General features: G+C 39.5%; 2 protein-coding genes across 6 annotated transcripts in view; one reads left to right on the plus strand and one right to left on the minus strand.

Annotated features, from left to right (window-relative positions):
- LOC309720420 (VPS10 domain-containing receptor SorCS1-like) overlaps window positions 1-17,336 on the minus strand; it is a 79,919-nt gene that overhangs the window by 8,886 nt on the left and 53,697 nt on the right. For all 5 annotated transcript variants that reach the window (XR_014280479.1, XM_082557342.1, XM_082557340.1 and 2 more), the window contains 14 exons: window positions 16,447-16,626; window positions 11,583-11,729; window positions 9,774-9,876; window positions 9,390-9,466; window positions 8,656-8,747; window positions 8,375-8,482; window positions 7,938-8,055; window positions 7,640-7,773; window positions 6,508-6,621; window positions 5,590-5,761; window positions 3,427-3,613; window positions 2,350-2,483; window positions 2,124-2,247; window positions 394-506 (listed from right to left, as the gene is read on the minus strand). Coding sequence is in view for 4 of the 5 variants with exons in the window: in XM_082557342.1 (XP_082413468.1) it covers window positions 394-506; window positions 2,124-2,247; window positions 2,350-2,483; window positions 3,427-3,613; window positions 5,590-5,761; window positions 6,508-6,621; window positions 7,640-7,773; window positions 7,938-8,055; window positions 8,375-8,482; window positions 8,656-8,747; window positions 9,390-9,466; window positions 9,774-9,876; window positions 11,583-11,729; window positions 16,447-16,626 (1,803 nt within the window). In the remaining variant the exon portion in view is untranslated. The remainder of the gene's footprint in view (window positions 1-393; window positions 507-2,123; window positions 2,248-2,349; window positions 2,484-3,426; window positions 3,614-5,589; window positions 5,762-6,507; window positions 6,622-7,639; window positions 7,774-7,937; window positions 8,056-8,374; window positions 8,483-8,655; window positions 8,748-9,389; window positions 9,467-9,773; window positions 9,877-11,582; window positions 11,730-16,446; window positions 16,627-17,336) is intronic.
- LOC309720422 (piggyBac transposable element-derived protein 4-like) lies at window positions 14,124-15,220 on the plus strand. The gene is made up of 2 exons (XM_082557345.1): window positions 14,124-14,412; window positions 14,502-15,220. Exons 1-2 carry the CDS (start codon window positions 14,227-14,229, stop codon window positions 15,048-15,050), a joined length of 735 nt encoding a protein of 244 aa, XP_082413471.1. The 5' UTR covers window positions 14,124-14,226; the 3' UTR covers window positions 15,051-15,220.

Below are 17,336 nucleotides of genomic sequence, written 5' to 3' on the forward strand. Positions count from 1 at the left end.
TTCACAGAGGCAAAAGGCAAGTGTCATAGCAGCACTTTTACTGCCCTTTAGTGTTTTGACATGTTCAGTTGAAAGCTTGCGCTCGTAATAATGATTTCGAGTGATGCGCTATGTCAGCGTTCAGAGCGAAACGACTAATTACACAGCTACTGAGGTTAAAGACACTGCAGCTATTGGAGTGAAACACTTGACAAGATCACATGCATACATTACAAATGTAGCGTAACCAAAATCTTAAGTGTTATCAGCTCACTAGACAGTGACTAGAGTTTTTTTCCCTCCTCCACACTAGTGTAAAGCTGCTAATTGCCAGAATCTAAATGAGATTTCTGAAGTTTAGTTTATTCCTACTCATGTTACAGCCTTTATAACACCAGCAGCTGAAAAACTGACCTGAACCATGCAGTTTTTCACAACTCTGGCGATGTCCTCTCTCCACTCAGACACCCCGGGGTTCAGCTCATCCAAATTAGATGAAAATGCCAACACGTGTGAGCGGAAATAATCTGAAATATAGGCAGAAATCTTCTTACTTCATGAAAAAAAAAACTCTTTAAACAATTATCCACTTCACACACTTCAAATAACCCTTACACTGACTGGCAAAAGTGTCGTTTCTTGCATATATTTTTTGGTCTGGTGACCTTCTTATTTCATTTTAGAATACATTGTTTATTCCTGTGCATGCATCATTAGCTGCAGCTAAATCCTCGACTTTGTTTATTAGCTGCTACAAGAAAAGACAGTCGGAGTGCCAGTGATAAAATGTATTGATTGTACTACTGGCAGAATGTAAAATGAACTGCTTCACACTGGAGATCTGCTATAGTGTTTCATTAGATTCAAAGAGCAGCCCCAGGACTCCTCAAAAATTGGTATTTTCATTAAAATTTACATCTTTTTAAATGTTAGTAAACAATTTATATCAAAAAGAAAATAAATAGAAATTCTGTGCAGAGTTTCTGCTGTCTTTGTCTGTGTTACATGTATTTTTATTGTTTATGGTGAGGGTGGCACAGAGGTGCAGTGGTTAACACTGCTGTTTAGCAAGAAGGGCCTCGGTTTGAATCCACTGTGTGTCTGTGTGGTGTTTGCATGTTTGCCTTTTGCCTCCATAGGTACACTCCAGGTATAATTTTCCCCCACAGCTCATGACATGCATGTTGATTGGAAATTCTTTGTAAAATTGGCCACAGGTGTGAGTGTGAATGGTTGGTCCTCTCTGTGTTAGCTTTGCGATATTCTGGTGGCCTGTCCAGGTTACACCCTGCCTTTCACCCTGTGATGGCTGGGATAGGCTCGAAACTTTAATTGGATAAGCAGAAGAAAATGCATGCATTTAAAGTTGAGTGATGGGTCCTGTTCATGTGCCAGTTCCATATGTGGTACAATTAACTTTGCAAACTAGCATAAAAAGTGAACGAAATTTAAAGAAATGCTCTGTCATTATTTATAATTACCTTCATTTATACTAGAAAAAAATAGCAGTGTCCTGGCCAAGAAAGACAACAGTGCAATCATAAGTTGCATAATTTAGTAGCACATACACATTCAAAACTATACACACATTGTTAATTGCAAGCAATAAAAATAAAAATAAAACACAGAAACAACCAAAATTCATAAAGTTGATTGTCTGTAAAAAATGAATATCTTTGTAAAAGTAATTGTAATTCCAGAAACAACAGGCAAAACATCTGGAGCCTGAAGTAAATGCCCCCAAGTCATTAAAAATAGAATTAAGTTCATTAAGTAAGAACAGTTCTTACTTAATGAACTGGTCTCACTTGCTTACCCAGGCTTAAACTTGGATCATAGAAACACTGCAGCAATGCTTTTATGTTTTCTGGCACATCTCATAACCCCTACAGAGCTTTCACATGATCAAAACTGTAGTTACTAAACTAAACAATTTCTACTGCAACACAGCCAGCGTCCTTCACTCATGAATGGCACGAGATGTGGCTGAAAGAAGCATCACTGAACCCTTTTTTTTTGTGCTGTCAGAAGCCATAAAGTTTTCAAGTTATTCACTCTCAATTTCTAGAGGCAAAACAATTATCGAATGGCTACTTAAGTGCATTAGGTGAAGAAAATGATGGTAACATAAAAAAGATACATACCATAAACTGATACCCTCTTTTGATCTTGATGGACAGTGTTGCCCACTGAAGCCTGAACAGTAACAGTGTGAGTTCCCTCCTTGGAGAAAGTGAAGGGCATTGCGCCACTGAGGGTCACAACAGGCTAAAAAGGCATAGAGGCATGAGATGAGATGAAACTGTCTACTATCTATCATGCTGCTCAGTAAACAGGCGGCATGGTTTAGTAGGAGAAAGTATGGCTTACCTCCGTTTTGTTATCAAACCACCAGTAATAAGTGACTGTTCCCACATCACTGGGCTGTAGCACTGTGGTAAGGTTTACTGCTTTGTTCTTGATGACCACTGACGGAGCAGAAAGCTGGACCTGCTCGAGTTGACCTTTAGAGGGAAAATACAGAAACTCCAAAGTCGTACCTTTTGTTAAAATGCGTAAACGTAAAGCTTTCATGGTGCTCCAAATTTCAAGAGAAACCACGTATTTGATCACACAGTATTCTGGCACAACAATGGCGGCCTGGAACACATTGACAGGCAGGATGGAGCTGAATGCGCTTCAGGAGTGGTTTGACAAGTGTCTGCAGATGTTTTGATGTTTTTGCACCCATGAAAGTGCCACTATTGGAATCTGTTATAATGAGGTAAATTCAAGCTGACCAGTGGCGCTCTTTTCTGTCAACAAGGAGACAACAAACAGCTGTCTTTCACACCCACGCTGGATGAATGACACTCAAAGCTTTTTTTCTTTTTTTTTCGGTGAAGTCTTACTTTAATGAGCCGATCTGAACCCGCAGAAGGAGCGTGAGTGCATTTTCAAACCACTTTTTCACTCTAAAGGTTCAAAAGTCCAAGTGTTTTGATCTATTTGAAGGCTGGTGCAAAGTTAGCTGTATTATATACGTGTATATTCCAGCTCCATATTTTTATTTTTGGACATGGCTTTGCATGATTCAGATTTCAAAATAATCCTCATTTATCTTACACTGGGCCATGGTGTAGACCCTCAAGCTGTTTTAGCTCCCTTTAAGCCAACTTTCGTCTGATGTAAACAATTAACAGAAGGTTTGAACAGCAGGTGGGTGGGGCATCTGTGAGCTAGAGCTGTATTGCCTGAGCTGATTGTATTAAAGATGTCACTGACATCATACAACACCAAGATCAGAAAAAAACTGTGTGAATCATGTGAACTTTTAAGGTTTAATATGAGCATTGCATTATGAATGATGCCTATAAATCTAGCATGGAAGTGGAAGTGTATGCATTATATGATTTTGTATGCTTTAGCAGGAGCTTATCCAGGACAAGTTACTTTTTTTCCACTCACAGGAGACATGGAGGTAGAGCACGATCCTTTCAAAGCCCAGAGCGTTGTTTGCTGTAGCAGAAACTTGGTAGATGCCAACTTTACTGTAGATATGCTTGACCCCGTCGTCGATGGAGCTTATATTCACATAGGATATAGTGGTTCCATCACCAAAGTCCACTGTTATACTTGTCATGGAGCCAAGACCCTTGCAAAAGAAAAGAAAATACCAGAGATGGGACCAAGTCATTGTTTTGCAAGTCTCAAGTAAGTCTCAAGTCTTTATCCTCAAGTCTCAAGTCAAGTCTCAAGTAATGTCAGGCAAGTCAGAGTCGAGTCTCAAGTCACTGGTGTAAAAGTCCGAGTCAAGTCACAAGCCTGAAACTTTGAATTTCAAGTCCTTTCGAGTCTTTAAAAAAAAAACGAAAAAATAATGTTGCAGTTATGCTAAATGTAAATATTAGACCATGTAATTTTAAAATCTGTGTTTTTCTCAACACATGACAAAATAGTGAACTTAGAAAATATACACAAATTGTGAAATTGCACCTCTTTAAAATGCAGCTCAATTAAACTTAGCTCCAAGAATAATTTTCACCGACAGTTCTGAGATAAGCTGCATGTTATTCTTGGATGCGGTTGTAGGACCGGCTTTAAAATCGCATGACAAAAATATCATACACATTAAAAAGAACTGCATCACCAACGTAGCCTGGACAACATTTGCTAGTTAGATGAAGTCAGCTATCTCATTGTAGCATATTTATATGCATATTTATAATCATACGGTTCTTGGAGTGAGTGCATACACTCGTGAAGTTTAGTAACTTCAGGTCACTGCAACAAGTCCAGGTACAGTTTACCGACGGATGGGTGCAGGACCTTGAAATGCACCGTGTAGAAAGTAAAGACCATCGTACGTATCATAAGTTTACCAGTCTCACAAATTGTCGTCATAAATACACATTCGTTAACCGTTTATTAATAGGACCTTTGAGCTCAACGGTAATTAATTAGTAGTGGAAATAATTTCTGGTAGCATCACAGAAATGTAGCAGTGACAACAATATTGTATGCTGTAATCGTACTGGGCAATTAGTGATACAAAAAACCTGTTTTATCCTGTGAATAAAAGTATATGTTTTTGTTAATGTACCATAATAACAGAAGCGAAACACAATATTGTGTCAGGACAATTCACTATTTATGCACAATAAACAAAGGAGCATAGCGTGACAATTTCTGTTCAGCGCCAGACTTGCTTGTAACCTATATCACTAATTATGTTATGAAAGTGACGTATTAACTACTAAAAAATACTGACCTTCGTGTAAATGCTTGGAGCAGACTAACCTGTGAGCTGGAGTGTTCTGGGACGTTATATTTGATCTTTGAATGGCTGCAATCCAGGCCATCCGTCGCGTCTTTGTTACTTCGGAAACACGGCTTGAACAATTTCTCTTCAACGACGTAATCCGATAACAACCGATCTCTTTACCCGTCGGCTTCCCGTGGCTGTCATGCGACCGGCTATTGCAGTTAATAATACAACGGCTTCTTGACATTTTTGTGTTTCTTTTTATCGCTGTGTGACTGATTTCAATTGAAAGCCTGCGTGCGCTACTACCGCTTGCCACGAGTTCCCAGAATCCTTTGCGGTTCTACCCGTGAATGACGTCACATTTTCAATCTCTATATAATATGCATGTTAAATTTTATATTTTGGGTAAAATATCAAGTCTTTTCAAGTAAACCGGTTCAAGTCCAATTCAAGTCCCAAGTCATTGGTGTAAAAGTCCAAGTCAAGTCACAAGTCTTAGAACATTTTTTCAAGTCAAGTCTAAAGTCATAAAATTAATGACTCGAGTCTGACTCGAGTCCAAGTCATGTGACTCGAGTCCACACCTCTGGAAAATACTGTCACTCACGCTGTAACCTTGGTTGTTTGTCAGCATTCTCGCTGACACACAACCGTGTGCTTTTTCTCTAATATCTACTGGAATGAGATCATGCTGTAAATCATGTCACAGCATATTTATTTGATGTGCTGCTGCTCGGTCCTCTGTGATATGTTCATGACAGCATCTTGGTATACAGTACACCAATAAAAGAGCATGCACCCTAAAAGCTTCACCCTATAATGTAAAGTACATGGGTTTTTTTTTTCTTAAGTGAACTCAGCACCTCTTCCAGAAACACCAAGAAGGTGACATTCTTTCCCAAAGTTGCTACCAGCGTTCCCTCATTGGTGAAGAGCTGGAGGCCCTTGGGAGCCTGACTGGGACACTTTTGTCGTCTGGGGCTGTACTTTAACAGGTTTCCCTCGGTGCAGTTGTTAGACAAAGCTCTGTGATATCTAGAATTCGTAAAAGAAAAGAGAGGACTTCTAAAATAAAGGACTGTCAGACACGGCATGAGCATAAAAGCAGGCACAACCCATGTAGACAGTGGATACGACTGTTTGTCATATTTAACTGCTGTATTAGGTGAGTTTAATTAGCCTGTTATGAATAGATATTAATGCAAACAGATTTATTACTGGATATTTTTTTAATCATATTTCCCACATATGTTGGCTGGTTTAGTCTTGTTTAATGACTAGTTTTTAAGCAGCATGTGACGTGATGTTCAGTGTGGTGGGAAGCCTGTGCTATACAGCTGGCTTATTTTGGCTGACAGTTAAATAGTGGCAATAAATATAAGCAAGCCTCGCTCTTAATCTGAAGTAAGAAAATCAGAGGTTTGATCTTTTTAATTACCTAAACTCCACACACGTCTCTTTCAAGCATGTTTTCCATCTGTTTTTAACCTTGGAAATTACATTGTATGAAAACTACTATTTTAACACAACAACTGGTGATTCATGAAGGCTGATTTGAAACTAACTAAAAACATTTGTGCATCTGCTGCTTGTTTTTCTGGCATCATTTCAATCTGGTTCTACCAGAAATCTCATCCTGTGAAAACTGCCACCAAGTGCTAGCTCGGTGGGGGATATTTGATCTCTCTACTATTGATGGTCTTTACTGTGCAATGTAAACTGCATTGACAAATAAAACTGAATTAAATCAAAAACATAATGAACAAGTGACTCAAGCATACCCTGTGGTGTTGAGAAAGCTGTCCCCTGCGATGCAGTCTCTAGATGTTGCTGAATGAACAAACCAGAAAGCTGGAGCACAGGTGCCATCGATCTGCCTCTCGAACCCATAGTCGCTGTTTCAGTAGGGAAAAAGACACTATTATCAAGATTACGGATCGTTTATTTATATATTAAAAAAATACCCAAACCCCACACCAAAAAATAAAAATAAAAAAATCAATAACTACATGCATCCTTCAAACAGAAATGTTCTGGGCTAGAGAAAAGTCCCCACAGCAAAGCAGTATTTGAAGTTTTGATGTTTTTGGGGGGGTTGCATCAAATTTCTGAGGCAGCAAAAGCATTGTCTGTGTTAACACAAACACACAATTATAATACCTCTGCAAAGTATTCATCAGTAAGACTGATCTGTCAGAAATCTTTCATCATGATCAGGGAAACACTCTCTCAGGAGCCAGAAGTCATCTAGTAATAAAGTGGTGTTAAGCTTGTGTTATATTAGTTTGTGCTGCTCAATCAGCACCGGTTAGATGAGAAAGATAAAAGAAAGGATGAGACAGTCTGAAGTGATAAACAAGTATCGAAGCAATACTTGTTAGACATACAGAAGTAGCTAATAATAGAGTGTAGAGTGAACCACTACTGCTATTCATTATGGAAATCTATTCAAGGGCACTTGAATCATGCAGCAATGAACCTGCTTTCATGTGATTGCGAAGGCTGGGCACCCACATTTTTCTTTATCTCGTGATCATGTGGTGTTTAAACTTTTTATAATTGAGATTTTTCATACTTTTGCGATGCATATTATCATAAATATAAGTTTGGGTAACACTGTGTGGTAAAAGTGACATGATAAATGAACTGCACAATATACTAGGAAGCAGAAAAACATCTGTGTTCGTGAAACTTTTTTTTATTATTATTATTACCAAGTTATGTCCTAAATTTACAAAAGAACATGACTGAAATAGGAATAACAAGTAGTGAATTATAAAATAGATCTTTTCAAATACTGTTCTTGTTGTGCCTTAGGTTTACTTCACAGACTCTGCCTCTGGAGATTGATAAAGTGTTGTGCATTGGATTTAATGAAGTGAAAAGAGTGTAGCTGCAGAGAAGGGAACTCACCACTCAAAATCCGCCTCTGTGCACAGGCAGGAATCTGACATCTGGGAAATATACTGATCTCTGGCCTTGACACATCGAACGTTTGCTTTCAGTTTTTGGAAGATTCTCTTCATTCCCATGATGCACACTTCACCCTGTGATTAATAATGCATCATAAACATTTCAGAAATTCTTTTTTTTGTTTCTTTTTTACCATCTTGCTTTTATTGTGCAGCTAAATCAAAGTGATTCTCTTGGCTTTAATCAATGGATGAATCTTCGCGTTATCATTAGTCAAATAGCAGAAAGATCGCCTTACCTCATTGTGCAACTGCCACGTCAGATAGTCGTCAGATGTGCACCGCTGTTGGAAAATGGACCGGAAGTCGATCTTGACGAGTTGCCACTCAGATCGATGACTGAAGTGACCGAATATTCTACACAAAAAAGTCAGAAAAGCCAGAAAATTAATCAAATGTGGGGTAGATTTGAGAAGAAATATGTGAAAAACCTGTAACTCCACTGATAATAATAATAATAATAATAATAACAATACACTGACTCTAACCCATGTTCTGCAGGAGCAGAGAAACCCTTCTTCTACATCTTGGCTGACGAAACCCAAAATCCATATCAAATAAAATCAAGAATATTGTGAACTCTTCTAAGTCTTCATCTGGGTAAAATATAATTAGCAAGGACGGTAATTAACTAAAATGAAACACATTGAGTCTTCATGGTTCCTTCAAATCTTACGTCATTATAAGGGTGTCCTCTCCAGGCTCCCCCAGCACCCCATCAACATAGAGCGGAGAGGAGGTGAAGCTATATTTGTCCCAGTTTCTGCCCTCATCAAAACTCAGCCTGAGGGAGAGAACAATGGTTGGATCACAGACAGACCAGCCACAAATAGAGCTGAATTCTGTATGAAAAGCATCAGAGGGGAAGCAACCCCCCCCCCCCCCCCCCAAACTCCCTTGTTTTGAAGATTGAATACAGTCTCTAAAAAGATGTGGTGCGTCCTTGGAGAGCCTTACCATATGTGTCTAATTGGCAGAGGTGTGTGTCGGATGGCCACCAGAGATCCTCCTTGATTCAGGAAAAACACACTGTACTCTTCCTGAAAAACCTGCAGACATAATCAGCTCCACTTCATAACTCCAGAGAAAAATTCAAGTCTGCACAAAGTACAAGAACATGCATGTTCACACCTATACAACGAACAAGCAGGAACACACAAGAGTCTCAGCTGTGTGAATAAAGGAAAGCATCAAGCGAGCGTTGCTCTTATTGTTGATATTTTTTTCAGACTTAAGCCAATGGCAAAAAGTCTAAATGCTCCTTTTGTTTTATTTGTTTTAAAGATCAGATATGCACAAAGCTGGCTGTCAAACTTCACGCCTTTGTTTTTTTTGTTTTGTAGGGGTTTTTTTTGAAAATGTGACTGCAGCAACAGCAGCTGAAAACTGAGGAATGAAAGTTGGCAATGAAAGCTCAGATTCCCTGTTTTGTTCTCTTCTTCTTTGTTCAGATAATAGCTCACTAAAGTCATATGTTTTAAAACTTTTGTTCCGTATTACACTCAGTGAATAGTCATGGGGAAGACATTACTGGTTTCTTGAATGGATAAAAAGACTCAAAAGGAAAACCTGATTATACTCAACAGAGTAATACATTCAGAAAGCACTACCTATCGAGATGAAGACATTGTACAGGTACTAATATCACAAAATGTACCCATAGCCCTAATCTAACAGTTAATGTAATGTACCTCTCTCCAGGTGTTCCCAGCATCAGATGTGATGAAGATGCTGACATTAGCGTTGGTCAGCTCAGGTCCAACCACGCCTGAATACAAAAGATTTTTAATCTCAATTATTTTAAGCATGTCACGTTTTCAGATCCGATCGTTAATTCAGAACCAACAAAAAAGTGCTTTTGTTAGTCGTTCCACTAAAGAACATGCAACAGATGTGCAGGACAAACAGATTTCCTTTTATATTCTAAATTGTTGTCAGCTAAGAAAGACAGAGCTGGAATTGCATCTAAAAAAAAACAGATGTGACTGTGTGCTGAAGGATGTGAGCAAAGACCAGCATTAAGGCAGAGCGTAAACAACAGTATGGATGTGCAAAATAATCAAATATCGTCTCACCTGATGCTATTATGATTCCTGGAGCTGAGTCTTTGCTGACAATGTTTCCCGAGGTGTAAGGATTCTCTGATACGTGAAGGTGCAGGTGCAACGAACAGTATGGCTGCGAAACGCGAAGGACATTAGTTTTCCAAATCAAAATGAAACGTTAATATAGATCAGATCTATGCGCAGGAGATGATGTGAAGATTTGATTGTTATATACATGAGTAACTCAAAGCCCATATTTGGGCTTTTGTCTGTTGTAAAAAGACACAACAAGCATCAAAAATAATTACAACAACTAAAAAAAAACATTTTAGTTGCAGCTGTAGCCCAGTGGAATCAAAGCTTATGAAGCAATATGAGTCCCAACTAATGCTATTTCACATAGTGAGTAATGCTTAGTAAATATTGTCTTATTACAGTTCCCAAAATTAGTGGAAAATGGCTAGAGATAGAGATGCAGCAGTAGAGATAAATCTCTTACGAGTGTACGCTTGGTAGATTAAAAGGCAGTTTGGACGACAGAAAGTATTTGTGGGACCTTTTTGGATTAAGTGCCTCTTTAGATTTAATTTATGGGCCTAGAATCTCTCTAAATTAAAAAAAAGTTTTAATTTTCCTTTAATTTGTCGTTGACTAAGTCTGCCACTTATGCTTGTGCTCCTTATCTTTTATGATTTGACTTTATCTACCCTGGTGGAATAAGAAACAATGTGAAGCTTTGTACTGATTTATTTTTTTTAAAAGAAAAGAAAGAAAAATAAAGCAAAAATGCAATAATGTGCTGCATTTTAGCACACAAACAAAAAGCTATCCAAAAATCTATGGTACAGAGCAATACAGTAAAGTCTGGTTTTCAAAGCATGCTGGGATGCTATGCAAAACGTGAATAAAAATAAAATCCAGTGATTTTTAAATCATTTAATCACCACATGTTTAAAGCTAGAACTTGATGATTAAATCATCTTCATAATATTATAATAACATGTGACTGACATGGAAAAGCAGGAAAATGTCAGGAAACACCAAAGGTTAGGCAGCAAGTAAAATGTCTATGTTGCACATTCAGTACTACAGAAATAATACTAAAACTTATATTGAATTTACAGAATTTACTCATGTCGTAGTTCCATCATCCAGTGTTTTACACCCTATTCGTTGCCACTGCTGCTAACATCTTGTTGCATGAATAATATAAGCCTCTACGGGACACAGACACACTCTAAAATTCAACATCTGAGTGCAAAACTGGAGTTTTTAAAGGGGATTAATGTAAAGAGTGGCCTGAAAGTGCATCACAATTTTTCGTTCGTGATTTACGATGATCAAGTGCTCATGCCTGCAGTCATTCCCCAGTCCCGTATAGATTTGTGCAAATGTTGCACCCCTACTGCGTACGCAGTGCTGTAGTAATACTGTCTAGAGAGAGTGCGTACATACATGTTTGACTTCATCTAAGTTCTGTGCCAGGAACTGAGCAACACATAAGACGAAAATATGAACCTAGTACTCAGAGCAGTCTGGAGCCTGAGCTTTGGCTCATAGGGATTACATTTACACGTTTGAGTATGACTTAAAATAAGGAAAGGTATGGTATGTTCCCTTTACTTGTAGTAATATGTATTGAAAATAAATGAATACTGGAAGGTAAACCTAATCATAACAGGTCTCTTCACTTACTGCCACATTCAGAACTGCGTTGCTATGGCACATAGTTATCAGCAGACTTTGACCATGGTCTAGCATGATTCACTGCGGTATTTTTGCAAGCAGATAATGGAAATCCAAATAACCAAATGTACCTCTTGTCAGTGGCCCACTTACTTGTTCACAATAGACCTTGTTTCCTTGGAGATCGGTTGCTGGAGCCTGAAGAAGACGCCAGTCTCTCCCCTTGTTGTATGTGATATAAGTTTTCACTTGGTTCTCGACAACTTTATTTGACAGGAACACCCCTTTAATCCCGGCAACCTGAGAACATGAGAGAAGGAGAGCAGTGGGGGGAAAAGTAACAAAAAAGGGAGGAAAAAAATAACCGTAAATTATTCAAACTTAAGTAAAGCTGAAGACCTAGTTTGGAAAGGAAGAGATGTCTGAAAGTGATAGTTTTTCCTGACATGGAGCACTATTTTGGACCATCTGTAGGACTCTGCAAAATCAAAACAACATATGGCACAGCCCTGAGATATGTCTTCTTCTTTGTATTTATGTGCAGAGAGATGCAGACTCTCACCTGCAGCTATCACTTGAGCTCACATTTCTCTTTCATTTCCACAAATCTTTGTCAAAGTATGAATGACCATTTAATATCTTCTACTGGTCACTGCAGCTAAGTGTTTCTGGGCAGAGAGCAGCATAACTACTGCTGATGGCTATCTTAGCTTTCAACAACATGATGCTTTTACTGCTGGCTAAGGATGAGGATAATCTAGGCTGATGTATACATGTGCAGCTGCTGCAACCTCGTAGTAGATCTGTCAGCACAGATATAATATGTTCAGGGCACTAGTTAAAGCCAGTATTCTGCACTGTGCCAATGCACCATCACTGACTGTGTTTTCGAAATGTGTATATGAATGATACCTTATCTAATGACTAAACCTGTTAAATGATTTCTTGTGAAACTGTAATGTTGCATGAAAAAGATGATAAAGCAGCCATAAAGTAGATATGAGAGAAGCACCCAGATGCTGCAGAATGAATGCAGTGTAACATCTGTTTCATTATAGAAGGGGCATCTAAAACATCTCAGTGCACTTAAGGAAAACACAGCAGAAAATCCACAAGAACTCTTATGAAAGTTTTTGTCCATCTGTTGGTGCTTTACTTGTCAGAGTCTGTTATGTTGCTCAAGAAAGATCCCAAACCAGTGATTTGACTTTTGTATGGTACTCTTAGAGACACATAGTGTCTCCGTTAGCGCTCCCCATGTTGCCATCAGAGTCCTCTTATAGTCAACAGTTTCAGTATATGGGTAAAAAAAAATTCAAGTGTTTTTCTGATTATTCATCTAAAAAAAATTCATTCCTAAGCAGCATCAAGTTAATGTTATTTCATGTAATTTTTTATCATTTTTTAAGGACACAAATACAGTCCCAAATTAGAAAACAAATTAAAGAAATCTAACTCGGTGTCAGGGTCCTGGGACTGGGCGACCCAGGATCCCTGGGCAGTCATGGACCTGTGTATTATTATTATGTATTTTTGGTGTCGTTTCTCCTTCTCTGTGCTGTGTTAGTCTGTGTCCCACTCATATGTTTAGGCGAGGTATGGGTGTGTATGTCTGCGGGTGTGCCTGGAGGATGGAGCTCGGCCACCTGCAGGCCTGAGGGGTGTGGCCCTGCGGAGGGACTGGCCACACCCGAAGCCACACACCTGCCGCTGATCAGGGCTCGTCGGGGGAGCTACTTAGGAGAGTCTTGGAGCTCCCACCGACGCGGGATCATTGAGTTATCTTACCAAGTCAGTGTGTGTTAGCGTAGGTCTGTGCTGTGCGTATATGCCCGCCGAGGGTTAGTGTTGACGGCTGCGTCTCTGGTTTCCCTACAGGAGGAGGAGTGGTCCGGAGAGGCAGCACGCACGGGGGTGCGGAAACACAACAGCGGGGAGCACGAGCACAGATATCGGAGGGAAGCACGCACACGGGGTTCGAGGGAGCAACGGGGAGTTATTGTTTTTACAGCCTTTTCACTGTAAATAAAGAGCACTGTTTGCATCGCAGAGTCTGCGTTTTGGGTCCTCCTTTCCCCACATCCCCACGGTCTGCCAGCCAGACCGTGACACTCGGTAAATATCTGACATTTTGACTTGATGAATGTGATGAAAGTTTGTGACTTTTTGATTTTCTGTCAAGCAAACCCTCTGTTGGGGCAAGGAACCACATTTGGTAACTTAAATAGACGTTAAAACTGGCTTCACTGTGAGGTTGTGGAACCATATAAACGTCTCCCAGTCAGTCAGCAAACATCAGGCTAATGTATGTGACACATAGTGATAAAAGTGCATTTGAATGCAATGCTCACTGGGATTGCCAGGCTTTTACCGTTGTACCTTTAAAAGCCGGAGAGCAGTCAAATGCTGGAAGTGGAAGCTAAATTGGCTAGTCATTCATATGTATATTAGGTTGTTACCTAGGAATTCTGGAGGGAGGGGAGTGGGGGTGAGTGATTGAGGGGGTGGGGGAGTGGAGTGTTTCAGTTTGCCATCTTAGGGAGAAATCAACACATGTCCTTTGTATGTCCTTTGTTGCTGACATTTATTGATGAAAACAGTGAGATTGTGTCATATATATACCCAGTACAAAAAACACCCAGTGCTCTGATTGGTGCACAATCATCTCTATGATTGTGCACCAACCAAGTTTTGGGTGGCCTGCGACCTAAAATCCAAGTACATTTGCAATGTCTTCCCATATCTTGGCAAGGACCCCAATCGTCCCACTGGGGAGAGACTTTCTGAAAATGTAGTAATGAGGCTGATGGAACCATTCCTAGACAAGGGCAGAAATGTTACCACGGACAATTTCTTCACATCGCTTTCACTTGCGCAAAAACTTCTTGGACGGAAAACCACCATCCTCGGCACAGTCAACAAGATTCGCAGGGAAATTCCTCAATCCACTAGACAGACAGATCGCAATGAATTCACCACTCAGGTATGTTGCAGGTCTTTTGTGGTTCTATGTTTATGTGTTTCATTGTGTGTAAAAGGGCTATGGAAATAACAATTTATCTTATTTCTTAGGTGTTTTCAACCTCTGCTGCCACGCTGACGGCGTATGCGGCCAAACGGAAGAAGACAGTCTATATTCTTAGCAGCATGCACAGCGTGGTTCAGACTGATAACACTACCAAAAGGAAGCCAAACACTGTCACCCTTTACAACAAAACAAAGTGTGGCGTGGATGTGATGGACCAGATGGTTCGGGAGTACACTGTCCGCAAAGGAACACGGCGCTGGCCAGTTGCCGTGTTTTATAACATGATTGACATGGCAGCACTGAATGCACATGTGCTGTATCAAGCATGCACCGGGACGAAGGAAAGACGGGTGGACTTCCTGGTGGAGCTTGCAAGGGAGTTGGCTCGCTCTCATGTAGCTGCGAAGAAGGCAAGAAAAGATCAGTTGCTTCGGACACAACCCTCCACACCGAGCCCTGGAAAAAGGGCCACGTGTCAGGTCAAACACAGATGCAAAAAAAATCAGGCCACTGTGCGATGTGTTCACTGCTACAGGTACACATGTGGTAAATGCAGACGACAGATACCGTGGCAGTGCCAGGATTGTGAGTGATTGCTGAAAATGTTGAAATGTACTCACTCACTTTTTATCATTATTTGTAAATATGTGTACAAATGGTTGGTTTTTTGTACTGTTTTCATCAATAAATGTCAGCAACAAAGGACATACAAAGGACATGTGTTGATTTCTCCCTAAGATGGCAAACTGAAACACTCCACTCCCCCACCCCCTCCCTCCAGAATTCATAATATACATATGAATGACTCCAGCATTTGACTGACTGCTCTCCGGCTTTTAAAGGTAGAAACGCAAAATGATGACTCCGCGGGGGTCTAAGGTAGAAAACCAAAATGACTGCTCTCCGGGGGTCTAAGTGCATCCAATCAGCAGTGGCTGGGAGTATTTCAGACTTTAGTCTTCTACATTATGTATTTCAATAGTTGTTCTAAATGTTGAGATAGGTGTTGTCTCTAGAAATTAGTGGAATTTATGGCTAAAAGTGGTGGCACTATATTTGATCATATTTCCATAAGTCCACTTTGAGACATACACCAGATGCATCTAGAGAGCCATATTTGTGTTATTAAAAAAAACTCTTATAAATATAGGATAGTAGTAGTGAATAATACACTGAATGTTGCCACAAGTTCCTATAACATCATACAGTGATCCAGTGAGACATTTATCCCACTTTTAGTCATTTTCAAGCTGTGAAATGTGTGATTTTGGTTTTTTGATACCCTTATAGTATTTTTATTATACTTCAGTTACATAGTGTTATTATATTTTATTACTGCTAAAATTGATTTAGTAATTCAATGTTTATGAATTATTTAGTTTTCCTTGATTTTCACATGGTTTCACCATGCTATTTATTTTTTTGTTTGTAGTAGAGATATACTTCACTGCTACTGTTTTTCTTCAAAGTGGGCTCAGTATTGACTCAAAAAAATACTGTTTTTTCACTTGAAGTATTCTGTTCGGGCACAACCTGTATTTGTGTGTATATGCATGCTCAGTTCAGTGTATGAACTCAAATGAACTTAGACCTTTGAAGAAAAGTATATATTTTTAGCCACATTTTGCAAATGTTGCCACCTTACAGCAGCCTGTGCCTGTGACTGGACAAGACTCCAGTCAAGAAAATGTTCAGAAAATAAAACGAGGAACCATATATGATACCTTCATTTACCTTAATTTGGAACATAAAATTAAAACCATATACTCCAATAACACTCTGGGGTTAACATTTTGAAGGAGCTCAATTAGTGCTCCATAAAGCATTCTTAAGTAGTAATGCATTAATGTCAACACACACACACAGACAGACTATAATAAATATATGAAATATATAAAAGGAGAAACTACAAAAAAAGCCACTGCCCTAATATTACAAAACCATGTAGTCAGATAAAAGCACCACCCCTGCAGCACATTCACTGCCTACCTCATAGAGGTCTATCATTATATTTCCCTCGGGACCTCCACTGCTCACAACGTCCTCCAGCATCAGGGTGAAGAATAGCCCTCTGGACTCAGACATGTACAGGTTGTAGGAATCATTCTGGTGCCAGTCCTGAATCGCTGCCACCACCTGGTTATCGTCTGTGCTGATTATCTGTAAGTCCTAAATAAGCAGAATTCATGAGTGGATGCCTCTGTGTGGATTACTTAACTACTCATTTGCCAATATGTTTCTTAGGAAATGGCTTAAAGAACAAGTAAGTGTAAATCCGCTTAGCGATGTGCACAAAGCTGCGAGCTAACAATTTGTCACTTCTTGACATCACTCAGTCTGGGTCTGTAGCAATTAGACCTAAGGCATTTCACGCTGTGCACTAAAAATGAAGCCAAGCTCCTTTTAATTTTACTGAATCTCTTATCCAGCATGGTGCACAAGATGTGCCCTTCCCAGAAAAAATGGTCACAGAATACAAGGCAGGATGGATAGATTTATTGAAACAACACTGCAGGAACTAAATCTCTCCTGTTGTTCTAACACAGTCTCTCAAACTGCTAAGCCACCCTGCTGTGCTTGCAGTAAATGGAAGTCAGTGCATTTTTGTGCAGATGCTAAATTGACATTTTCTGCTTCAGAACATTTTGGGGAGCCCTCGGGAACTCCAGATTTGCTTTAAGTAAATGTAATTTAGGCGAAGTAGATATAGATGAGAAAACTGAAAATCAGTGCAATGCTATTAAATAAACAGAGACATAATTATGCAATCCTATATCATTTTTCAGGAGATTAAAGCACAGAAAACAATTTAATGGATCCGTCAGTAAATAATACTGGAAGCAAACTTGATGAAAGTATTTGGAAATAATCACCCAACT

Source organism: Aulonocara stuartgranti (genome assembly GCF_965226115.1).
Source record: "Aulonocara stuartgranti genome assembly, chromosome: 13".
In the NCBI taxonomy this organism is placed as follows: domain Eukaryota; kingdom Metazoa; phylum Chordata; class Actinopteri; order Cichliformes; family Cichlidae; genus Aulonocara; species Aulonocara stuartgranti.